Source organism: Lepidothrix coronata, unplaced genomic scaffold (genome assembly GCF_001604755.1).
Source record: "Lepidothrix coronata isolate B3197 unplaced genomic scaffold, Lepidothrix_coronata-1.0 Scaffold2, whole genome shotgun sequence".
In the NCBI taxonomy this organism is placed as follows: domain Eukaryota; kingdom Metazoa; phylum Chordata; class Aves; order Passeriformes; family Pipridae; genus Lepidothrix; species Lepidothrix coronata.
The window spans coordinates 1,017,366-1,042,601 of record NW_016690182.1 but is presented as its reverse complement, the minus strand read 5'-3'; the positions used below and the strand labels follow the sequence as shown (position 1 = coordinate 1,042,601).

Sequence of the window (25,236 nt, the reverse complement as noted above, 5' to 3'; positions counted from 1 at the left end):
CTTCTGAGGGCAGCTCAGACTGGATTGGGTTTGTCTGAGCTGCTTCCTGCTCTAAAGGCAAAAGCAGAGGTTGTTTCTGGTTGAGCAGAAGGCTGGGACCTAGTGAGTGACCTAGTGAACTCCTGTGTGCTAATGGCCAATTGAACAGAATATTTGGGTTCCTAAATTCTCTTTAGACTCCTGACTTCTCACAAGTCACCAGAGCCAAAATACTTTGCAGAAATCTGTTGGGTTTTGGGTTTTCATTCATGGAGCGTTTTTTTGGTGGTTTTTTTTTTTTTTAACAGTAGACAACTGCAGCATTAAGCTTATTCCTTCAGCCTCAAGTGACTCTCCTGCCCCAGCTATTCTCTTGCTGTCCTTCTTATGACTGTTATTACTGCTCCTACTTCTATAGTTTGTTTTTATAAGAATTCTACAATTTTGTCAGTGATATGTCCTGATTTTTGTCAGAAAATCAGTTGACACCACGGATAGAGAGGAAAAAGGTGTTTCAATGTGCCCGAAAATTAAAGAAAATATTTGTATAATAGCTTTGTAATATTTTTATTAATAGCTGCCAGTGCTGTGTTCTCGGTTGGGTTCAGAACAGATCCCAGTTTACTCTGTGTTTATCATTAACTGTTAGTACAAAAAGCATTTTGATTTACACCTCCCTGTGTCTGATCTCAAAGCCAATAATGCTGTGTCTTCAAAGGGAGCAACTGCTCATAAGGGGCTGCAGTCTGGCTGTGGCTTCTTCAGAGTGGTTGTCAAGGCTCCACCTTTTTGTCATACCTGCCTTGCCACTGATGGCTGGTGTGACTGCAGAGGCTGAGACCTTCCTTAACTGTGAGATTTCAGCTGCTTGCATAGTGTTCTGCACCCTTACCAGGTTGACATGAATCTCAGTGCCATTAGGGAGTATCCAAGGGATAAGTTCAATAGCTTTAGCTGAAGGCAGAATGAAATAAATTCCAGAGCAGATAGTTACCTGCAGGTATGTCAGCTTACAGAGAGAGGAATTGTGCTTCTTCAGCTGATGCTAAATGCTTGAGGCAGGCTGAGATCTGCAGGTACCCTGCATTATGAACATAAGCGTGTGTATCGTTTATTCAAGCTTCTGTATAGGCTGAGTTAGGACTGAGCCCTTGAGTTGTTGGGGGTTATATCTTTGAAGTGTTACATGCTTTCATGCTTTTTCTTTCTTAACAATTTGATACCAAGTGAGCAAGGTCTGAAGGTCTGCCTTGGGCAAATTGTGATGTGGACAATGAAAATCTTTTTGTGCTTTCATGAAGCTATCTGAAAATGGGGAGGATGCTTTTTTGTTAGAGTCCTGGACTAATTATATTTAGGCAGTGTGGTGCTCGTTCTGTTTTGTTTTATCTCGTATGACCACTTCACCTTGCCTACTTCCCCCACAACTGTTTTTATGCTACTTTTAGGAAGATGTCCCATGCCCTCTTTTATCTGAAATTGCTTTCATAATTCTTTTCTTCTTGAAATACCTTTAGTTCTTTTAGAGCTTTCAGAGTTTTATTAGTGAGGAAAGCCTGTATTACCGAGATAAGATCAAACAAAATTCTGTCTGTAATGAAATCATGACTATGTTCTACTGATAACTGTAAAACAGGACTGGCCCAATTCTGCTTTCTTATCCACTTAATTTAGGACTTGATAAAGGAAAGTGCTTAAAGACATCAGAATAGCTGATATGTCTGTCTTTTGTCCACAGTAGTGAGTGCTGGTCTGAGCGGGAGCTGCATACCTGTCACTTTGTTGATATTAATGCTGCAAAATTTGATGTGCATTGGCCTAAGCACAGGGAATCGGCCACAAACAACTAACTTAGGAAAGAAGCTACTCAAGCCTTGAGGAAAAACGCTGAAAATCTGAACTGTAAAATCAGTGGTGAATTTGGAAAAATGATTTTTCAAAATCTTTCTTCTTCAGTCTTCTTTATTCTTTTCTAATGTTAATGAACTTGCATGAACTTCTGATACCTGTTCTAATAGGTACACAGTTCCATTAACTTGCTGAAAATAGCACCTAGCCATACAGACAGCACGGTGTTGTTCCTGTTGTCCAGCCAGGCTGAGCACAGCATTCCAGCAGCGTTTGGTTTACTGCTGCAGAGCCTCGTGGGGTTGTGAGCCACAGGGTGTGAGACAGTCTGGCTCCATCACCCATCGTGGAGTTGGTGCCACTGAAAGCTGCAATTAAATCTTGCTCTGTTTGATGCCTTCTTGCCCACTCAGAGATGTAGGGAGTCTGAACGGGAAGGAAAGAAAGCAATAATTAGGATATTGTGTTTGTGTCTCATGAAAGAGCCAAAATCTGATAGACTCAAACAAATCTGAAGGCTTAATTAAAGAAACAATATTGTTTTTTCTGGTCCAGTAATTTCCTAGCTAAAATGTAGACAATGAAGCCTAAGGTGATGGCTCAATGCAAATGACTTCTAAAGATTTACCTTGGAATTTACATCATGGAAATAGTTTAAGATGAGTTCAGAAGGAAAGACTTCCAGTGATCCACAGCATATTTTTTTTTACTTATCTGGCAGTATCCCTGTATGACAAATACAAACATACACTTATTTGTTTACCTGTGCTTCCAAAACAAAACTAGGTGATGCAGGATGCACTCTAAGTAGTAACAAACATGTCTTCCCCCTGTCAAGGCCATTTTTCTGGAGCAGAGGCTTTAGCATCCAAGTGGGCATGTGACCGGATGCCTAGCCAGGAATCCTGCCTGCCAGCACGGCAAGAAGACAGGGCATCAACACCATCTGGTGCACTCCCTGCTAAAATAATTTTGCAGCCCTTGGCAAGAGTGCTAATGGGAGCTGCAGGAGAGGAGGTTTCCTTTGCCCCACAGTACTCGCTCCCCTCTCCCAGCGCTCCAGGAACGCCAGGCAGTGCCCATTGTGGATGGCAGTGGGAGCCTGCCCACTGACCTGGGATTCCAACACAGTCTCAAGTATCCTGAAGTGGTCCTGCCCTGCTGTGCCAGCCTGCAAGGGTCAGAGGAACTGGATCGTCTGGAACCCAAGCTGAGGGTGTAGTGCTTTCAGAACCTGGTTAACTTTTCATAGTTTCATCTCGTTGAAACACAAACCATAAAACAAAAGGTCATTCTGCTTATCTAGAGCGGGTTTTCACTACAGAATAACTCTTCAGTAGAGAAGAACATGACCAGAGGACTCTGGGCTGTCTTCTGCATCCCATCACCTGGACTTGTGAAAGGATCAGCATCTCGTTTGGGCAGCTGTCCATGTCACCAGCGCTCGAGGGGCATTGCTGTCCTTTGTTACCCACTCCAGTTGTGCTGGTTTGTGAAGACCAGTGTGTGGGCAGTGTTGAGAGGGGGAGTCCAGTGGTTGTGACTGATCTGTGTCAGGTTGAAGACAAGCAGTGTGGTTCCTCAAGCAGCACAAGCAAGATTGTCTTCAGAACTTAGCCTGGTAATCAGTCATGGAGGTCCTAGATCTAAAATGCCATCATTCTTGATGATAACATGAGATGCTGTTCTTTAAAAGGATAAAGGCATTCTTTTGGCAAACTCTTGATAGGTTGAGAAGATCCCCTCCTCTCCTGGAAACACTTTTCCAATGTTCTTCCTGCTCTGGAAATGGCACCTTTTCATAAAAAAATATTCCAGAACCCAAGGTGTATTTCATCTTCAGAAGTATTAAACCTTTTGTTGCATCAGAGTGTTTATTCCCAAGAAAATAAGGGCACTGTTGTTCCAGCTCTCCTTAATGTTTGTAGAGGACAGACTCTTGCATTGGTACCTGTTCTTTTCTGATCTCTGTCTGCTCTGAATGTTTCTCCATGTGCTTCGTTTCCTGTCAAGGTGACCCTTTAGAGGACTGTAGGAAATCAATCTTTGCAGAGGCCATCTGTGCTACGGAGCTGCCTCTGGTGTTGCTGTTATTGTTGTTGTTGTTACCCAACTGACTACAAAGGGCTCAGCAGTGGGGCTGCATTTCAGATCTGCTGGAAGGCAGGATCTCCATTTTGAAGTCAACATCTTGCATTTTGTTTCTTTCAGGGAGCATTGTGAGCGTGGGAGATCCTAAGAAGAAGTATACTCGATTCGAAAAAATTGGCCAAGGGTAAGTCCAATCCCAGTTACTTATGCAGAACCACGAGCCACGTGTTTTGCTGGTGTAATATCAAGCATGAAGTCAGGCAAGCTCCAAGCATGTTCAGACACTGGGTTTAGATCCTTCTATCTCTCAGTACTGATCAGAACTTGCAACTGTGGTCAGAAGGCATCATCAAAGTCAACTTGATGCTGGCAGTATCTTGTCTGTGGCAAGGAACAGGACCTGGAAGATCTCCTGTCCGTCAAGTGTGTGGCACTTGTTTGCTTGTTTTCTTAGGAGAAATAATTTTTGTGTGTCTCAAAATAATACGACCGCACTCAGCAAAGGAGAAAAAACTTTTATTACCTAAAAGAGCAACTCAGATAACAGTTCTCAATAACATTTCTTTCAGACACTTTGGTTAAAACAATATTCTAAACTATAACCACATAGTTTAGAAACTGAAACAGGAGATTAAATGAAAAGCTCTCTTTTCTAGCAGAGGTAGTAAAAAGCAAAAGTTCAGTAATAGACACAGTGTTGATGCACTTGAGAGAAAAATGCATCATCTGCGTGATGGCAGGTCCTTTATGGATCCTGCAGGTTTTAGGCATTTACTGAAAGTAATCACCCAAGCTATTCCCTTTTGAAACTCAGCTTTGCTTACTGTAAATCAGATTGATTTGAAATACTTCCTATGTGAGGAGGCAAGAACAAAAGAGCTTGCCTCAAAATTAGGTATCTGACTTGCATTTTAAATATGGACTGCCTGCCCCGTCACAGTTTCCTTGGCAGTGTTGTAGTTCCAGGAGGGCTGGCACCATCTGTGTCACACCAGGATCACGCCGCTGTCGGTGTAGGACAGAAGCTGTTTACTGGCATCAGGAGATATTTTTCTGCCTTAACTATTTGTGAGGTTTGAGCTCAGGGTAGCCTGTTGCTGACCTGGAATGGATACATACTGCAGAAAGGCAGACACACACTCATGCTCCTTCTCTGGCAAGTTTTATCTTGGATCTCTGGTTTGGTAAGGACTTTGTGGGAAGGTGTTTCTGCTCCATTCATTGTATAAAAACCCCTTCTCAAATTCCAGCTTGCTTTCTGCTTGAAGCTTTGGTTCTTCCTGTCATTTGTAAAATGTCAGTGGACACTTAGGGCTGTTCCCATCTCTCAGAAGTGTCAGCTGAAGAAGTGAGAGCAGAATAAACATGCCTGTGAAGCAGATGACTGCTGTCACCGTGAGAACGTGAGCGTCACCCTCACGGTCTTTTATTTTGATAGTCCTAGGAGTGAGCCTTGGAGTACCTTGACAGCTGGTGGAAAGACAAGTGGCCAATAGCTGGCCTAAAAGGGTATCTAAATTGATTTTCCTCCAGCCTGAAGACTGCATGCCCTCCTTAGAGAGGAGTGAGTGTGCTGCCATAACCAATTCGTGCCTGTAGTACCACAGGTCAATTTACAGTGATAGGGAAAGATCCTGAAGAAAAAATCATCAGGAAAGTAATCAAACAGGATGCTCAGGAGCACCCAAAGTGCTGCACAGCTGAAGTTGGCATGTCTGTCTGCAGCAGGGCTGGGCTGTGAGGCACTGCCTCAGAAGGTGCTGATGTGCACAGTTAATGCAGGTGCCAGTTCCAGAGCTGCCCACCTCTGCCATGAGTTATGCTGAAAGCAAGCAGTGGTGTTGGAAGTGAGCAGGTTTTTAGTAGCTGCTAACGAGAGCACTGCAAGGCAGGGAGAAGTGTGGCTGCTCAGAGAACTGCAGGTAGAGAACTGCTTACCTAAGGAAAAGCAACTTGACTGGCACAGAGCACTTCAAGGCCTCATGCAGCTGGTAAGTTAAGAAACAGGGTGATGGTTTTACAGCCACTTTGCAGTGAAGAGTAGTCAGCAGGCATGTGCTGCATAACAGGTCAGTGCTGAGTCCCTGTTTTGTCATCTGTCTCCAGCCGAGGACTGAAAATATTGCTGACACCGGAGGAAACTTAGTTAACTAGCACTTGATAAAGAAGTTGTGTTTGCTCAAGCACTGTTAGCTCTTGCCAGCAAGAAAAATTAGTGTGGAGCCATGAGTAGCCTGGTTTTGTACTGCACTGCATCACAGGGACAAGATCTAATGGTGAGCCCTGCACTTCCCTTACTGCAGTAAACCCAAGGTATTGCAGAACTAATTAAAAGTTACAGATCAGAAATTAGTTAGTTAGAAGTAAAAGTTCGTAATGCAGAATTGCAGAGCCCTTGCAACTAATTCACAGCTTTACTTAAATTACCTTTATCTAAACACCTCATAGGTGGCCTGGAGCATCCCAAACACATCCTAAGTTCAGGAGATGTTTTGAAATAAAGCCTAATAGGACTTTGCTTGGGAGGATCATCACAATTTTAGCTATTCTGAATTAATGTTATTGACTTTTTATGAAAACAAATTGGATTAATCTTGTCAGTTAGTCACAGGAAAATGCATTTGCCTTTATATTAAAAGAATACATAGTGTGCCCAATTAGAGCATTGTTCTCAATGCAGACATAGGGTCTCTGTTGAATTAAACTGCTTCAGAAATATTTCAGCCTGCAGGTAAATGAACAAGCCAGGGGATCATGTGAAAAGGAGCAAACTGATTTTGGCACTTCCAGTCAGTGGGACACTTGCTGGATGTGCATTCCTGCTACAGAGAATTTCCACCCTGGCTCTCCTTTGCCTCACTGCCCCTGCAGACATGGGCTTCTTAAATGATGGAGGGAAAGCTGTGGTTTAGCTTAGAACAAAGCCCTTTAGAAAAAAAGTATTTACAAGCCCCCAGTTGCTTTGAAACCCAAAGGGGTTTCTTCTGACTGGGGCCTTCCCAGTCCTTACAGGGGAAGAACATCTTTGAATGAGAGGCAGATGGCAAACCACACTGTCTAGGCTGCAGGTGGGCATGCCATTTATTACTGGTGGCTCTACAACACCTGTGTGTGCCACAGAAGCAAAACATGAACACCATGAAGGGTCCTTCACATGTCTGGTGCACCTAACAGAAGCAGCTGCTGATGGTTCTTCACACACAGAGAAGCTGTCTAAGGATCCTTTGTTCTGAGTCCCTCTCCATTTGTGTGTGAAACAATAGATTCCTTAACCTGCTCTAGCTCTGACCTCTCAGGATGGCTGGAGAACTGTTTCCTTGCATGCTGGAGAAAGCTGTCTTTAGATCCTTTCCTCAGATGGCTGTCATGTGTTCAGGGTTCTCAGAATGAGAGTGTGGTATTACCCGAGTTTGCCAGATGGATTCAAATAAGAGGTGTGAGAAGGCCCAACTGGACTGTATGTTACATTCCATGGAAAAAACACACGCACGGAGACACAAAGGAAAAAAGGAAAGAAAAGCACCCTAAATACAACAAGGCAAAATGGAAAAGATTTAAATCTATTACATTCCGGTTTTTGTAGACACCCTCCCCCTTAGGTTTTGGATTAAAATGGTTTGGTGTGTACATTGGAGATTTGCACCAGCCCTTTTCCTTCATGTTGGACCTCAGTTTTCTCTTGGATACCCTGGATGGCTGAGAGTTGATGGGCTGCTGTGCTGTTGACTGAAGAGTCAATGAACCCAGGTATTTTATAAACACTCCAGGCAGCAGAGATCTCTCCGGGCTGGCTTTCACTCCCAGGGACTAAACCTTTTCTCAGTTCTTTGCTGCTGTTTTGCTTCTAGGGCTTCAGGAACTGTTTATACGGCCATTGACATCGCCACAGGACAAGAGGTAAGTGTCAAAAATCCCAGCAGATTTTGCAGCTGTTGAGTGCTCTCCCCTCTGGTCTGAGCTGTGGGTGGAGCTTCGGGTGGCCAGTACATCTTTCCTGCAAAAGCTGTTCCTCTGAAGCATGTACTGGTGTCAGCTGGCAAAATCCATCATCTGCTGTCTTCAGCTTTCCAGTGGAAGCTCTTTAAGGGCAATGTGGTTCTGTGCCTCAGTAACTGAACACTTACTATGGCCAAACACTTTCCAGCAACACTGGAACTGAGGTGTTGAGAAATGCCTGAAAATGTGCCTGCAAATTCCTGGGATCAGTAAGGGCCTTGATGCTCTCTGTGCTTGGCTGGATGCTTCACCCATAGTTTTTAAGGCCAGTTGTAAGAGATTTGCTTTTTACTTTGTCTTCAGAACAGGTTGGTGCTCTCTGCACTATTGTTGGTCCCACCCTGGTACCACGTTACATAATCCCTGAATGTTTTTTTTTAATGGAGAGAGATCTGTTAAGAAATCCCAGCAAGCTTTTGTGCTGATAAAAAGTAGATAAGTTTTACTGCCAGTGTAAATGTATTGGTTTAGAAATTGCTGTGTCTCTGTTCCCCAGTGTGCATGAAGTTGTGCTTTTATAGAGAATGCTGGTTCAGATGTACAATTTAGCTCTGTATCTACAGCATAAAATGCCTCTGTGTGTGGCCACAGAGAGGTTAGCAACACAACTTGTAATGTTGAAAGATCTGTCATAATGAGACAGGTCACATGACAGTGGTCACAGATTCCCCTCTTGCTGTGAGGAATAAATAGTTTCGTTACATCACTTAATTTCAGAAAGACTTTGTCCATATTAACTACCAGAAAGAAGGAGGGCAGTGGTATCTTTCAGAGAAGGACACGCTGGCTCAGTCTTAATTACTAAAGCTATTGCATCAACAAGCTGATGGTGACTGCCATCATTTGGGCCCAATTTATCTTAATCCCAGGTTTGGACAGTAATACTGATTACCATTTCTTCCATTATGTGTTTGATCTTCAAGGTATAATTAAGGAGAGGTCATGTTTTGGGCACAATTTTGTGTTTTAGTTATGCTACAGCTGGTAAGAATAGAGTGGTGTTTTGCTCTGGTGTCAATGACAGCTCATTATGGTCATCCTGGTAGTAATAAGCAGCCGAGGTAGTGTCTTGGAGAATCCCACTGCTCTTTGGGGCTCCAGCTTCAGATTCCTGAGTTCTCATTTCTGGCTGTCAGCAAAGACTCAGATGTGAATCTTACTGGTAGTTTCTTATCCACCTGTAGTGCTGTACTTGCTAACTGTGCCTAGATTGGGGTTTCCAAGGAGTCTAAAAGCCCTAAGACCTCCTTTTAACCCTGGGTATATCCATAAAATACCAAAGCATGGATTATTTCTTTTTAAACCGTGACAGTAACTGCAAGTGTAAAGTGTTTTAAAAAATGTTCCTTACAAGAGCAAAATCAAAATTCAAGAAGTTGGGAATTGCTAGGATTGTATTTTTGTTGTGGACCCTTAATGATCTTTTTAGGATAGCATTTTATCCATAATGTATGTCTATGTTTGCTTTGTTAAGCAACCAAGAATAGCAGCAGTTGCTGATACAATCAAAAATCATATAATTACTCACTCCTTGTTCATTCTGATCTTGTCCAACAGACTACTCAGGTTAATGGTTTTCAATGTAATTTTAGGTGGCCATAAAGCAAATGAATCTCCAACAGCAGCCCAAAAAGGAACTAATTATCAATGAAATCCTGGTCATGAGGGAAAATAAGAATCCTAATATTGTTAACTACTTAGACAGGTAAGTAGTTCTGGTATTATCACATGAATGTTTGTTTACACACTGCAAACCAAAGATCAAAAAACTCCTTTGGTCATTGGCAGAACATGGAGCTCTTTATTATTTCTCTGCACATCTCCAGTGGATGGCAGGAGTTTGCGTTGGCTATGCATTAATCTTTTCTGGCATATGTAGTTTGAAGCCTTGTTTTCAAAAACCTGGACCAGCCATATCTTACTAAAACGACAGCCTGCCAGTTCACTAGATGGTGAACTGGCTGGTGGCATGTGCTGATTCCAGATTTATCTTCGCCATTACTAAACTGCATTTTTCACTTGCTTGTCACCTAAGACATCTTCTTTTTCATGGATGTGCCTTTCCCATTTAGACTGCACAGATTCCAAGTACTGTAGAACCTAGAAGGAATGTCCTTTATTCATTTTATTCTGTCTTCGCTTAAAAGTGACCTGGAAACAAAAATCAGCTGTAGAGCTATGATTATTAGGTAAGTTAGCTATGCACATTCATCTCCACACCACTGTTTTCTCCTTTCAGCTACCTTGTGGGTGATGAGCTGTGGGTGGTGATGGAGTACTTGGCTGGAGGCTCTTTGACTGACGTTGTCACCGAGACGTGTATGGATGAAGGACAGATAGCTGCTGTCTGTCGGGAGGTGAGGGGTCCCCCTTGTGCTTTGGTTTGCACAGACAGGGTGCTGCTTCTGTTTCTGTGTTGCTGTTATTATACAGAGAAGAAAGGGCATGTCCACTGCAGCAGCATCATTCTGTCTGTGTTTGTCTTTAGCAACAATTGACGTGTCTCTTCCAAAAGCTGATCTGCCTTCACTCAGAAAGATAGGACTCTAAGAGTGTTGAAGCAGCAAGCTCTTCCTCTTGACAGCACCGTGTTCTGCCATTACTCACCATTGCCCTGGAAAGGAAATCTCATAGAGCCATGTCCTTTTTTTGTGTGATGAAATCACATCGTGACTTTTTACCCTCATGTTTCTTTTTTTCTCCACCAGTGCCTGCAAGCCCTGGATTTCCTTCATTCCAACCAAGTGATTCACAGAGACATCAAAAGTGACAATATTCTTCTTGGGATGGATGGATCTGTCAAATTGAGTAGGTGTTCTTGGTCAAGTGCAGTGTTCCTGGGATGTGGTGTGGGGCTGCTTTTGAGTGACTGACAATACCCCAAAAATGGTGGGTTTGGGCATGCACGGAGCCCTGCTGCAAGCTAAGGGCACAGCTGCAGTGTGCAGAAAGGTCTAGAGAGGAACAAGGTGTCAGGAGTGGCTTTGCTTTGTGTGTGTCCCTTCCAGAGCAGAGGGAGTTACAATCTAAGGCTTCAAGTGAACGAATAAAAGCCACTGTATGAAATTTGAGGGTTTCTTTAACTGGCCAATTCTGTATTTCCCTGACTACAGCCCTGAGGAAATGCCACTTTTCCAGCTTGATTCAGCACTGCATTCTCAGACTTAAAATGGAGAGTTCTTTTGCTTGCTTTCATAATTCAAACTGGCTTCAACAGTATTTGTTTTTCTCCTCAGCTGATTTTGGCTTCTGTGCTCAGATCACCCCAGAGCAGAGTAAACGGAGCACAATGGTGGGGACTCCTTACTGGATGGCACCAGAAGTTGTAACAAGAAAAGCATACGGCCCCAAGGTGGACATCTGGTCACTTGGGATCATGGCAATAGAAATGGTGGAAGGAGAACCTCCCTACCTTAATGAAAATCCTCTCAGGGTAAGGTGAAATACTATCAGATAGCACTGCCTTTCTAATCTGTGCCATATTTTGTCTTCCATGAGATAAAATCCCATTCACATCAGCTTGAATTAGTTCTGTGAAGGCCCACTTCTAAAAATGTTCCTGGAGCACATCAGCATCTGCTGCAGCTTTGATTGCATCACTGGGAGAACCTTAGAAGAGAAGTGACATGTGCCAGTGCAGAAACTTGCCATTTTGGCCTTCAGCGGTGCTTGAAATTTGTCATGCACTTTTTGAGCTTTCTTTGAGCTGTATCTCTGAATGACAAGAATTTTGCAGTGGCAAGTTTCTCCAATTGAAAAACTGTTATGAAAAGCATTGCAGCTGTACCTGCAGGCACAGAACTCTTTGGAGGCAGCCTCAGCTGCCTCCAAACAGGAGAGCTTATAAGCAAGACTGGTTTTTACAGCAAAGATTTTTAGCTGATGGCACACAGTAGCTGTTGGATTTCTTGAAATACGTAATGAACATATTTCTTTCATAGCCCAACCACTTTCTCCATGTCATCAAGCTTGAGCTTTCAATAATCCAACTACCCAAACCTCCTGTTTCTTGCCTGGCAGTTTCTGAGATGGGAACATCATTAATGCATTTATTTGAGTATCAGAATTAGCAGAGGGTTACCATAGGGATGGAATTACTCCTTTTTCTGATGAGACCATTAAAAGTTTTTCTTCTACCACATAAGTGGAGCTGATCTGGAATGTAGAGACTGCTGAAAGACATAGTTGCAGGTGGCTCCTGTCTACCCAATTATGCCTTTTCATCATAATATATTTGTGCATGCAACTTAATGTTTCTGTGTTGAATGTGAGGCTCCAAATGTTTCTGCTTCTTTATCCAACAGTGAGATGATGGGTTTGGTTTTTTTTTTCATCCAGTAACCATTTTTTATCAAGAACAGAGCAGAAAACTTGATGACTTTTGTTTTATGGAAGCTGTACTTTAGAGAGCAGTGAGCACTGCAGAGATGCATTTGATGTAATAATCTTTTGAAATAATACATTTAGACCACACTGACTCTTTAAAAACAGTTTGTAAAGCTGGTGTCAATACTTGGAGAAGCAAAATATATGTTTGCTGATGTAGTTCCTACTAACTAGGTCAGCCAATGAAATCAGCTGTCAAGGCAAGATCATTTTGGTGTTGGAATAGCTGTGACTGCATCAGGATTTTTCTTTTCATTGGTATAGAAAAATCATCTCCAGCCTCTGCCAGGGCTGGAGACTGCAGCTTAAAAATTTGTGTCTGTGAGCAGTTCTGGGTATGAATGAAACAGTGCCCTGTTTTTATTCCAGGCGCTGTATCTGATAGCCACAAACGGGACACCGGAGCTGCAGAACCCTGAGCGACTCTCTGCTGTGTTTCGAGACTTTCTCAACTGCTGCCTGGAGATGGATGTGGACAGGCGAGGGTCTGCCAAGGAGCTTCTGCAGGTAAGATGGGAAGTGACTGCAGGTGAAACAGCTGCCTGAGGTATCGATTTTCTCATCAGATAAACTCAAAGGCATCCAGTGCCCCCGATGCCTAGAAAGGTTTGGGTTGGAAGGAACCTTTAACGGTCGTCTAGTCTGACTCCCCTCAGTCCTATTTCTGTGTATTTCTGGTAACCAGAGGAATCCTCCTTGAGCCTGTGAGGAACTGAGTTTGGAAACTAATGGTTCCTTTCTTTTTTTTTTTTTCTTTTTTTTCCTTTGGGCAGCATCCATTTTTAAAATTAGCCAAGCCCCTCTCCAGCCTCACTCCTCTGATCATTGCAGCAAAGGAAGCGATTAAGAACAGCAGCCGCTAGCACTTCAGGTCGGCTTTCTGCCCTGCCAGCTCAGAGCAGGACTGAGAACACAGACTCTGTAAAACCTCAACTCTCGTGCTGCGGGACAGATGGATGGATGAACAAACCAACGGTCACAGTCATGGTGGTAGGACCACCCCAGTTCCTCAAGGAGTAAAAAATTATCATTTGTCTTCTTCCTGCTTTCTGGCTCCTTAATTTATTTTTAAGATGAAATGGGGCTAAGGACAGAGAGGTAATGACAGAAAATGCTTTGCTGCCTCAATCATTTCCAAGGTAAAGCAAATTCAGTTGGAAGATTCCCTTCCTTCTCACCCTGTGAATAAGCTGTACATTCACTTTTAAATTGTCAGTTCTTTCTTAACGATGTAAAGTCCTGTTTATGGGGTTTTTGGTATGGTTTGGAATTGAGAAGGGCAATTCTTCATTCATCAACTCCAGACTGCACTGCCTTTTGAATATGGCCCACTCACCAGTTTTTGCCCAGTCGTGGTACTTCTATATGAGGAAGAAAGTGCAATTGCATTTCCAACCAAAAAGGAATGAAGAGTGGGGCAGACAAAACATCCTGTGGAGATACAGGTGTTCAGCTGGGACTGTGTAGTGTTTTGGTTCTTGCCAGTTGGATTTGTATCACTAACTGCAATCTCTTTGCCTGGATGAGAGTCTTACTCAACTGAAAAAGCAGAAAGATCAGTTGGTTGCTCAGAAAGGGCTCATCTGATGCAAAGCTGCCACAGCAGTGTGAGGTGAGAGCAGGCCCAGCCTTGCCCAGTGCTGAGCTCCAGCAGAGCCCTGGCAGAGCACAGGGCAGCCTCAGCATCCACAGAGCCAGGCTGGAAGAAGGCATTGTAGCGGCAAGTGGCAGCAGCCTGGCCCTGGGTGCTTGCCTCTTCCTGGGACTGGACTAATCACCCCATCTCAGAGCCAAACTGGGTATGGGCTGCTCCCGAGGTGAATCGTGGCCATGCTGTGAAATGTGCAGCCTGGTGGGATTTGCCATCTTGAGTCTCTGCAGGAGTAGAGAAGGGCAAAACAGAGCGGAGCGGTCTCTTCTCCTGGTTGTCTTGTAGCTCCTGGGAAAGGTTGGGAGTGTCTGCAGCACTCTCAGCAGAGGGGGAGGGAGCCGGGCTGCTCCGCAGGCTCCCACACAGGTGAGCATCCTTTAGGCACAGGAATTCTGCTGTGGGAACCAAGACTGCCCCGAGGAACAACCTGCGCAGTTCAGATCTGCAGGAGCCAGTGCAGCCGCCAGCTCCGGAAGAAGGCGCCTTAGAACCTGGAGTTGTGCACTGAGCCAGAGCAAACGTGTGAAGTGCAGAGTGGATTACAGAAATATCCAGAGGCACCAAGCCAGTCCGCTCTCTGCTGTCCGGCCTGCAGCAGGCACTGCGCAGTGCAGCTCTGAGTTGCCGGGAGGAGGGAGCTGGGGATGTGCCTGAGGATTGTGCTTGACTAGTCAGCGGATTTGGAAGGGAGCAGAACAGTTTCAGTATGCAATTTGTGTTTTATTTATTCATTTCTGAAAGAAAGACGCAATGTGGCTTCACTCAGCAAAAGCATTTGCACGGCGTATTTGTTGCTGTGTTTTAGGAGTACAACTCATGCAAGACCTTTAAAACAGCAACTGAAGCAACACGCACCCAGTGAGCAAAAAAAACCCCACAGTAACACAGCTTTCTGCTATAGATCTTCATGTTCCAGCCTGGTCCTGCAAAGGGCTCAGTAGCCTTTAAGGTACTCACTGCCTTCATGTCTGGCCAGCAGGAACGAAGGGTGCTTGGGCTGGTCTTGAATCAGGCCATGAGCTTGTTTGACTTTGGCTTCCTGTTTCGTTGCAGCCTTTGTGTGGCAAGTGTCCTTACTGCTGCAGACTGACCCATCCTCGCTCACACTGTCCGTCCCAGTGTCTTTGGCTGAGGCAGCAGACGGAGACAGTGCTCCCTGAGTTACCACTGCTAAGTAGGAATTAACTTTTCCTGGTTTCCTGGGGAGCACAACAGGTACAATTTTTCAGATGGCCAGATAGCATGCCAAGGCGAGCAGCTCCAGTTTCCTGAACCAAGGGAACCTCAGGGGAAGCCAAGGGAGCCTCCAGGAGCCCACAGCTGGTGCAACAGTGGCTGACAGGACCTGGGTGGGCCAAAAGCAACCAAACTTTGCCCCCATAAAGAAAGCCCTGGGGAGTGGGAGCAGCCAGGGCAGGCAAACAGGCCATGGCACAGCAGATGGTGAGCACAGCTGTGGGAGAGGAACTCCTCCTCTTAGGGCCAGAGCTGCCAGAGGGGGTGAATAGGGGGAGGAGTGTATGTGAGCTTTCTTTGCTTCAGTCTTTAATAGTAGGACCAGTTGCTCTCCAGGCACCCAGCCCTCTGAGCTGGAAGACAGAAGTGGGGAGCAGAATGCAGCCCCCAAATGCATTTCCAAAGGGAAATGGTCAGCGACCTGCTACACCACTTCAACACTCACAAGGCTCTGGGGCTGGATGGGATCCACCCAAGGGTACTGAGGACATGGTGGAAGAGCTCATGGAGCCATTTTCCATCATTTACCAGCAGTCCTGGCCAAGGGGAAGGTGCCAAGTGACTGGAGATCAGCAAATGTGACACCGATGTACAAGAAAGGCCAGAAGGAGGATCCAGGGAACTCCAGGTGTGTCAGCCTGACCTTGGTGCCAGGGAAGGTCATGGAGCAGATCATCTTGAGTGCCATCACACAGCACATACAGGACAGCCAGGGCATCAGGCTCAGCCAACGTGGGTTTGTGAAAGGTGGGTCCTGCCTGACCAGCCCGACCTCCTCTTATGACAGCGTGACCCGCCTGGTGGATGAGGGAAATGCTGTGCATGTGTCTACCTGGACCTTAGTAAAGCCTTTGACACCATTTCCTACAGCATTCTCCTGGAGAAACTGGCTGCTCATGGCTTGTATGGGTGCACTGTTCCCTGGGTAAAAAACTGCCTGGATGGCCGGGCCCAGAGAGTGGTGGGGAATGGAGTTACATCCAGCTGGGGCTGGTCACCAGTGCTGTTCCCCAGGGCTCAGTACTGGGGCCAGTCCTGTTTAATGTCTTTATTGATCATCTGGATGAGAGGATCAAGGGATCAAGGGCACCCTCAGTCATTTTGCAGATGATATTATGTTGTGTGGGAGTGTTGATCTGCTGGAGGGTAGGAGGGGCTCTGCAGAGGATCTGGACAGGCTGGATCCATGGGCTGAGGCCAATTGGACAAGGTGCAACAAGGCCAAGTGCCAGGTCCTGCCCTTGGGTCACAACAACCCCCTGCAGCTCCAGGCTGGGGCAGAGTGGCTGGAAAGCTGCCCAGTGGAAAAGGACCTGGGTGTTGGTCACTAGTGGCTGAACATGAGCCAGCAATGTACAACTACCTGGAAGAAGATTGGAGCTGTGGGGGAATCGGTCTGTTCTCCCAAATAACAAGTGATGAGACAAGAGGAAATGGCCACAAGTTGCACCAGGGCGGGTTTAGATTGGATATAGGAAAAAATTCTTCACTGAAAGGGTGGTCAAGCTTAGGAACAGGCTGTGCAGGGCAGTAGTTGAGTCACCATCCCTATAGGTATTTTTAAAAGACGTGTAGATGTGGCACTTGGGAACATGGTGTAGTGGGGGCATGGCAGTGCTGGCTTAACAGTTGGCCTCAATGAGTTCAATGGTCTTTTCCAACCTGAATGATTCTGTTCTATTCAAAAGACTTTGTTTCCTTCTTGTGAGGTCCCATTTTTCTCTGTCAGCTCAAGTTCTGTGTCTGTGGGAGAGACTTCCTTGTGAAAGAGTAATTCAGGCTGGAGATGGGCTGCCCTCAACGTGTAAAGCATTCATCAGAATGGAACGTGTGTAATCCTGTAAGAAGTGAAGAAATGAGTGACTGTTTCTGTTTCCAGTATTGCTTTTATTTTTTCCTACCCACAAAGGAACAGACAGCCGTCCTTTAAAAGGAAAGCACTTCGTAATGGCACATGTTTGCTGGACATACAGTCTAAATACTTCTGTTGACAAACTACACTGTTTGATTGGAGGGGGAATTTCCTATTTATTTTCTTTACCTGTAAGTATTTCAGCATCTCTGCTTCAAAAAGACCCCACAACCATAACTTCCCAGAAGATAACAGATTTTAAAAACAGGAAAATCAAATGGTAGGTGTTTTTTTTTTTCTAATCAGTGTATGCCCCAGCATACAGAACATTGTTGGCACTGACTTTTTAAAGACAACCGCTGTCCTAGGAGGCCTTAACTTTTTATTTTATTAAATACTATATTTATTTTTCTTTGCATCAGCAAAGCTAGAGATTTTTCTTCTAAAACCAATTCCTGGGAGGCAGACAAGATTCAGCAGAAATAATCTCTGCCAGTGGCTTTTTTCAGCATGGACTGAACTTGCCCAGCTGAGGCTGTGTGACATGCAGGGAAACACACCTCCAGTATCCCTGTGGTTCCATGCTTGAGACAGTCTCTGGCATTAAATTTTCACTCACTAGGTACTGAAAGATTGCAGCTGTGTTTGTATCCTCCCAACTTGGATAGGAAATGTAGAAGAGACGTAGATACATTAAAAAAACCCAACAACACAAAACCATAAAAATCCAATCTTGAAGTGGTCAAGTATTGTACATGATTTACAGGCTCACAGAGTATATTAGGATTGACAATAGCATGACCTTGCAGAAAGGAAAGAGACAATATCTTACATTTCTGGAACTATCCTGGGTTTCTGACTGCTATCCTCAGATTAAGCAATCAGTTATATATATTTTTCTGAAGTATTAGAAATAGGCTGTTTCTGTTGCAAAATGAAAACTAAAAAAGTTTCAGACACTTCCATTCCAAGGTTTTAAAGGATTGGTTAATTGTCTTAATTTTTAAATTAAACTATAAAATACCCTATCCAAGAGCTTGATTATGATTCCCATCCCTGCAGTGAAGATGTGAAAACGAGCCGATAGTGCACTGTGGTTTTAATGTGTTTTGGGACAGAAGCATGATAGCAGTAAAGTCAGGGAAGTTTGAGAAGCACAGAAAAGTTTATTTATTTAAGAAAAAGAGAAAAAAAAGATAACCATACCTATGTAAAATTCCATACAGCTCCTGCATGCACTCCTGGGAACCTGCACGGGGGTGGATCTTACAGTGCTCTCAGGGTTGGATCCCAAAGTTGGGCTGGGGTTGCATTCTCACTTCTTTTGTCCAGTGCTTTTGTAAATATGTGTGTTTGTTCTTCATCTTTGGCTACTGGTTGGCCATTCCACTACACACAAATGAACTCAAGGGTTTGTGCTGAGTTTCTTTGAGGCCAGTGGCTGCACTTTGGCAGGTCTTTCGGTCAGTGTTTCCCCATGTCCTGCCACCAAAAATGAAGCACATTCCAGTCAGCACGAGAAGGGAGTAAGTACCTGTCTCCTGTCCTCTAGTTGTAGGAAATGTCACCGTACTCTCTTGTCCCTATGGTGGTTATTTCCAATATATAGTCCTTGGTGTGGCTACCGAATATTCCTCACACTGAGCATGTAAATACTTAGTAGTCCTTAGTCCAGTCCCGATCAAATCCAGTGAGCGAAGGGCCAGAGAGAGCCCTGTAACATCTACCATTAAAGGCAGGAGCCAGTGTTTCTCTGCTTGGCATCCAGGGCATGCACACTAGTGCCACCTTTGCCTTGCTACACATTATCAAGGCAGTGGTGTACACACCTTCCTGGTGTACACACCTTTCTGGTGGACTGTTCACTCATGCCCAGATGTGCAGCAACTTTAATGATGGGTGATGGGGCAAGCTGATGAAGACCTATAAATATAAGTGTTCATCTTTTTTTTTTTCTTCCCCTCTCCTCTTCCCTGGCCAGGTAAATATCTTCAATTTTATCCCCAGTTTTCAGGAAGCAGGCAAAGGACATCCCTTGCCTTTCAGCAGAAACCATCTGAGGTTTCTTTAAGTGTGATTTACAATTCAGGGATCTTTAAAACTTCTCTTTGCTTGTGTCTGTCCTTGAGCCTACAGGGTAATTTTAATTTTCTGGCTGAAGCTTGCAGAATGTTGCTTATACATCTCTCTTCGGGTGCAGTTTAGAGCCAATTGCCATAATCCTAGGCGTGCATTGTGCCTACAAACCATCACTGGCCTGAGCCTAGCAGTGGTTGCATGTACCTTTGGTGACAAGAGCCATCTCAAAAGAAAGAAGGTCTTATAGGAAAGAGAAGAAGGGATGGATGCCCACTTGCTTTTCATGGGTGCCCTTTGGAGTGCCCCATGTACAAGCCTGCAAACTTTGTTCTTGCTGCTTTTCTTGCAATTCCCCCAGGCAAGTGCTTGGGTTCTGCTGGAATCTGACCCTGACTGAGGAAATGGGGGGGCAATATCATTAGTTAAAGGTGGAAATACTGAAAACTGCTAATTGATTTAATAGCCTGTGAGCACAGTGGCTTTGCCCTGCATGGTTTTCCAGCAGACCACGCATCAGCTTCAGCACCTTTGTGTCAGGTGCCTTCTTCTCTGTTTGGTGGCACCACATTCACAGCTGCTTGGAGATCATGCTGGGTTTCTGTGAAGCTTGCTAGCAACATCTGCCTTGGCCAGCTTATGTACAAAGCCAAAAGGGCTGTGGTTGGGCACAATGGCCCAAGTTGGCAGCTGTGAATGCAGATCAGAAGAGCTGTCAGGCACATGTGTGCACACCTTTGAATCACAACTTTCTGATGTTACAGGTTTATGCCAGTTACTGTAACAGGCTCTGACCCTGGTATCCTGCTGACGAATACAAGGTTTGAGTGAAGGCTTCCACTTCCTCTGTTATTAGTTCTCAGGTGAGAGGTCGAGCTGGTACCTCCAGAGAAGGACCCGTACTCCAATTCATCCCTCTCAATTATACCCATACCACCTGATCCCCAAGTCCAGTCACTTAATTCTGGTCGGTGGTCACTTGATTTCTTATAGGTTTTCACTGTCACTGAGCTGGCCACCTTCAGACATTACTTCATTGTCTTGGAATTGTTGCCTTGGTCCTTATCTTCTTCATTCCATTCATACCTGGACGAAAAGGACCCAGGGGTGCTGGTTGACAGCAGCTGATTCAGTCAGCATATGCCTAGGTAGCCAGGAAGGCCAATGACATCCTGGCCTGTACCAGCAATAGTGGGGCCAGCAGGACCAGAGCAGTGACCATCCCCCTGTACTGGGCACTGGTGAGGCCACACCTCAAATCCTCTGTTCAGTTCTGGACCCTGTGTTCAGTTTTGGGCCCCTCACAAGAAGAAAGTCATTGAGGTGCTCGAGTGTGTCCAGGGGACATTGGAGCTGGGGAAGGGTCTGATGAGGAGCAGCTGAGGGAGCTGGGGGTGTTTAGCTTGGAGAAAATGAGGCTCATTGCTCTCTACAACTACATGAAAGGAGGTTGTAGCCAGGTCAGGGTTGACCTCCTAATTACAGAGGAAATAGCCTCAAGTTGTGCCAGGGGAGATTTAGATTGGCTATTAGGAAAAATTCCTTTACTGAAAGGGTGGTCAAGCATGGGACAGGCTGCCCAGGGCAGTGGTTGAGTCACTATCTCTGGAGCTTTTTAAAAGACATGTAGATGTGGCACTTGCGGACATGGTTTAGTGGGAGATTGGCAGTGCTGGGTTAACAGTGAGCTCAGAGGTCTTTTCCAACCTAAAGGATTCTACAATTCCATGATTCTGTCTGCTGGATTCAGCTAGGTCTGTGTTAGCAGCATTGGTTTGATCAAAAAGTTTCCTCCTGGTCAGCTCTTGTGGCCCAAGGCTTCAGCTCCTTTAGCTCCTGAGCTGCTAAGGCTAAACTAGATGACTCTGAGAGAAGAATACTGTTAAGCTAGTTTCTTCTAGAATACTGAGAAAGTGTGAAGTAAAAACATGAGTATTGTTTGCATGTCACCCCCTGTCTGCCCCTCCATGCCTTTCAGGGGTTTGAAACAGGAAAGAGCTTTCCTAAAGAGAGAATTGAAGCAGCGAGTTACCTGTCCCAGGTCTTTCCAGTCTCTGTGCTTGACTGGTTTTGTCCCTCTTTCTGTGCTCTCTGTTCCCACTGTGCTCAGGGGCTGCTGCCCAAGACTGTGTAACTGGCACAGATAAAGATGAGACCCTCATTTCTCTGCCCTTCGAGCTGCCTGTTCACAGCAGTCTTTTCATCTGTAAGCTTGGTCTGGAGAGGGAGTCATCACCTCTGGTGTGTACTCCAGGAGCCCAGGGCCTGCCATCTGAATTCCATGCTGGCATTGAGGGCTGCCACGTGGGTCAGGCTGGTGTGATGCTATTGTAAATGTGAAGGAATAGTGGCAAGTGATTGTTTTGAAAGTCAGGTCAATTTGCTGCTGCATGCTGTGTGTGTTGTTTGTCCAGCCCTGCCCTAGACTTAGCGATCAAATCCAGGCACTGCTGCTGCTCCCTCTGGAGTCAGCAAGAATTTGGTTGGTTTCAGTGACAGCAGAACTGGTCATTTAAGAAGCAGGTGCTGACAGTGCCCTGAGTTCCAGGGCCGGAGGGGTCGCTTGGGTGGGAGGGAGGTGCCCCTTGTTCTTATTCTTCACCATGCAAAGCTGGTCAGATGCCGGTCAGATGTGGATCAACACAGCAAACAGGGAGCCTGCAAGTCTCTTCTATCCGTGTCTGCTGAGATTTTTGACCTTTGGGCTTAAGGTGTACAAAGTCAACTGCTCTTGGTCACTGTGTGTATCTCCATGTTCAGCAATGCTGCTAAATCAGTCTGTAGCACAGCAACAGGGGAAAAGCCTCAGCCCTTCAGGTGCGAGTAGCTGCCGGTGTCTGCCTTAGCAGGTAAGCCAGCAGAAGGGGAGCTTCTCCAGATGGGAACTCGTAGCAAAGGACTGCACAGACCGTAGCACCCCCTCCTTGGGCAGAGCCCAAATTCAGTGGGGGAATAACGGAGTGATTCTGGTGCACTGGTGTGTCGGCACTGCAGGTGCTGTGCCTGCAGACAGATGGTTTGAGCAGATCTGCAGAAGAATTCTGCAACTCTTGACTGGATCAGGATGTCACCAGTGCTAAACTCCAGTTTAGTCCAAAGCAACCAGGTTACACTTATGCTGGTGTCTGCTAGATTTTTTTTCTTCAGGGTATCCAGACAAAAGTAAACAGAGGAGGAGCCTACATTTTCATTGTCTATCAGAAATGTATCTCATTTTGCTGTACATTCCTTTTTTAGGACGTGTTATCTGTTTAAAAAAAAAGAAAAAGAAAAAGTAAAAGAAAAAAAACAGAAAAAAGAAAAAGATGAAAGATAAAAACAAAAAACATGTGTAGTGAAAAATCTTCTGTAACTTTGGATTAAGAGGTAACCGATCTTTTTAAAAAGAGAACTAAGTTATTTACTTTGTAAATGTGCTGATGGCATGGATCCATCTTACTGACCTCAGCATCCTTTTTTTAAAGATTTTGGGTTTTGTTTCCATTATTAAGTTATTTTAAATTGTGGTTGAAGCAATAGGAAATTGAAATATGGATTGTGCATGACTGTGTCTTGAGTGTAAAAATATTGCAGTTTGAAACTTGGACCTAAAGTATTGCAAATAAAAGTTATAAATACCAATGGATTGTGTGACAGCAGCTTTGTCCTGTGCCACTGTATGATGTCCTGAAAGAGGACTTAACCTGCCACCAGCCCATTTGACTCTCTGCCACTGGAGCTCCTTGTACCTTGTGTCCACAAAAGCAGACAGACAGCATTTCTGTTGCTCCCCAGGTTGGACAAATCCAGAGAGCTGTGATTTTTCCAGTCTTGTCTCTCCATTGTTCCATATGAATAAAGAACCAGCACCCCCTCCTGATGAATATGGTGAGTTACACAGATGGTCATCAGCTACAGTTCCTGCCTAGAAATCTTTAAACTGCTTCTAAATGCTGCTCAGTTTAGCTCTTGTACAGCTACTCACACAGAGCTGGGAAAAAGTCACTTGGCCACCAGCTCAGAAGGTAAGTGATGCCAGAGTTAGAGGTGTGTGGGCAATCTCTATCCATCCATATATTTTTAGTATATCTATATATGGGCGTGTACGTATGCGTTTTTTACATATAAAGGAAGGAGTGTGTAAGCAACTTGAGGAACACTTTCCCTGTCCATGTTTGTTATATATACATGCACACAAAGACACAGAAGAGACCCTTGTATAAACAGACCCTGATATAACACTTAAGTGGAGCATGGGGGTGGGTAAGATTGAGGGAATTCACAGAGCTCATCATGCTGGAGGGAGGAGGCAAAGGGAATGGGAATACTGCAGTGAGGACAGCTGAGGACCAGAGAGAGGGCCTGAATCGCACCGTAAAATCTCACAGGACCCCTGAGACACTGCTGTTGTGCAGGCAGGGACAGGACGAGCCCCCAGACCCATGGCTTTGTCTTCCTCAGTGCGAGGGGCAGCAGGGAAGGCTACGGTGTAATGGAGACCATGATGAGCTGGGAACTCACTGGGGGGAAAAAAGAGGGAGCAGTTGTGAAGTAATAGGTAGGGAAGAGAACTGTTCAGAGAACAGCTGAGACACAGCGTGACCAAGCTGAAAACTCATTTGGGGTCACCCCAGATCGATTTGATTTCAGAAACTACTGAACACATGGGCCACCTCCTCCAGCCAACCATGGGAGGACAACAACAATCTCCTCAGTAGCTGCAAGAGCAGGATGCTCATGTACCCACTGCCATCTCCCAAAACGTATCCCACTCATGCCGAGAAGATAGGGAAGATGGGTATCTACCTCACACTCCATCACCAACAAGAGACTGCTGGGGAGCTCGAACCTCTCCAGGAGCTGGATGACGCCATGAAACCCACTGGACATGTATGCACGATCCCCAGGGGAGCTCGGGTGCCACTGGGCTGCGAGGGGACCACGATGTCGTCAGAGGCGGTGATGCCGTGCCAGGGATCTGTCTGGTACCCCTCACCCAGCTCGGGATGCCCCGCGCCCCCACTGACCCCACGCCCGCTGTCCCTCGGGGTGTGCTGGCGGCTTCCACCCTCCCGGGCCTCGGCTCACCCCCGCCCGTCACGCCCCGGTTTCTCTCGCTGTCCCCGGTCACTGACGAGCTCGGCCCACTGCCACGTGCGACGCCGGGACACGCACTTCATAGCCACCTGCGAGCCACGGGGAGCGGCAGACTGAGCCCCTCCTCCTGCTCCTGCTCCTCCTCCGGCCCCGCCACTCACCGGGGCTCCATCCGTGGGGCGGGTCCCTGGCGGCGAACCCACCCGGCACCGCTCCTGAAAGGGCCCTTTCGCCCTCCCAGCGGGCCACACGCGGCCGGCAGCGTCCGGGCCGGGACCTGGCACGGTCCCCACGGCCCCACAGCCGCCCCGGGACGAGGTTCCTCCCCCGGAGCGGGCACGGCGGCTGGGCCGGGGCACCCGCAGAATGTGGGCCCCACCGGCCCCGGGAGGCGGCGGGGCCGGAGCTGGGAGTGGGGCTGGGGCAGGGACAGGGACAGGGACAGGGACAGGGACAGGGACAGGGACAGGGGTCGGGGCAGGCGGAGCCGAGGGCGGCTGTCCCAGCCCAGCCGGAGCGGCCCGCCCTGCAGCGCCACAGCCCGCCCAGGGCGGGGACGGAGCGGGCCGGGGGCAGGGCCCGGGCCGGCAGGTGTAGAGGGAGACCGGGAACGGGAGAGGGAAACCGGGAGAGGGTGTGGGACACCGGGAGAGGGAGAGGAGGAAGAAGAGCAAGAGCGGGTCGGTAGAATCGCAGCTGCCGACGCCAAGACCACGGTGTCTTTTAGCTTCTTCTTCACTTTATTATTAAACTTATTGTCTGGCAATCTTGCAGCTTCCCGCCGGTGCAGGAACCAAAATATTTTTGATCCTGAGTCTATCAAAGCATGTTAAATTTGCCATGGTAAGCCAAGATACCGAGTCTTGACTCCTGCACAGCGTCACCTTTCTTGCTGCTGTGTACTGCCACAGCTGAGGGTAAAATGCCATTGGAGCACATTCCCTACCTGTAGAATTCATATCTGACCAAAGCACTGTACTCTGAAATCTTACATTTGCATTACGTTTTGGTTCTTGGGGATGGTTCTTATGTTGCCAGCATTAAT

The 25,236-nt window shown here is 46.1% G+C and overlaps 1 protein-coding gene across 5 annotated transcripts in view; it reads left to right on the top strand.

Annotated features, from left to right (window-relative positions):
• PAK3 (p21 (RAC1) activated kinase 3) overlaps positions 1–13,339 on the top strand; it is a 59,965-nt gene extending 46,626 nt beyond the window's left edge. For all 5 annotated transcript variants that reach the window (XM_017815724.1, XM_017815744.1, XM_017815762.1 and 2 more), the window contains 8 exons: positions 4,039–4,102; positions 7,767–7,815; positions 9,507–9,619; positions 10,154–10,271; positions 10,623–10,722; positions 11,151–11,347; positions 12,670–12,807; positions 13,074–13,339. In XM_017815724.1, the coding sequence (XP_017671213.1) occupies positions 4,039–4,102; positions 7,767–7,815; positions 9,507–9,619; positions 10,154–10,271; positions 10,623–10,722; positions 11,151–11,347; positions 12,670–12,807; positions 13,074–13,163 (869 nt within the window). In that variant the 3' untranslated portion in view covers positions 13,164–13,339. The remainder of the gene's footprint in view (positions 1–4,038; positions 4,103–7,766; positions 7,816–9,506; positions 9,620–10,153; positions 10,272–10,622; positions 10,723–11,150; positions 11,348–12,669; positions 12,808–13,073) is intronic.
• Positions 13,340–25,236: the final 11,897 nt, after the last annotated feature.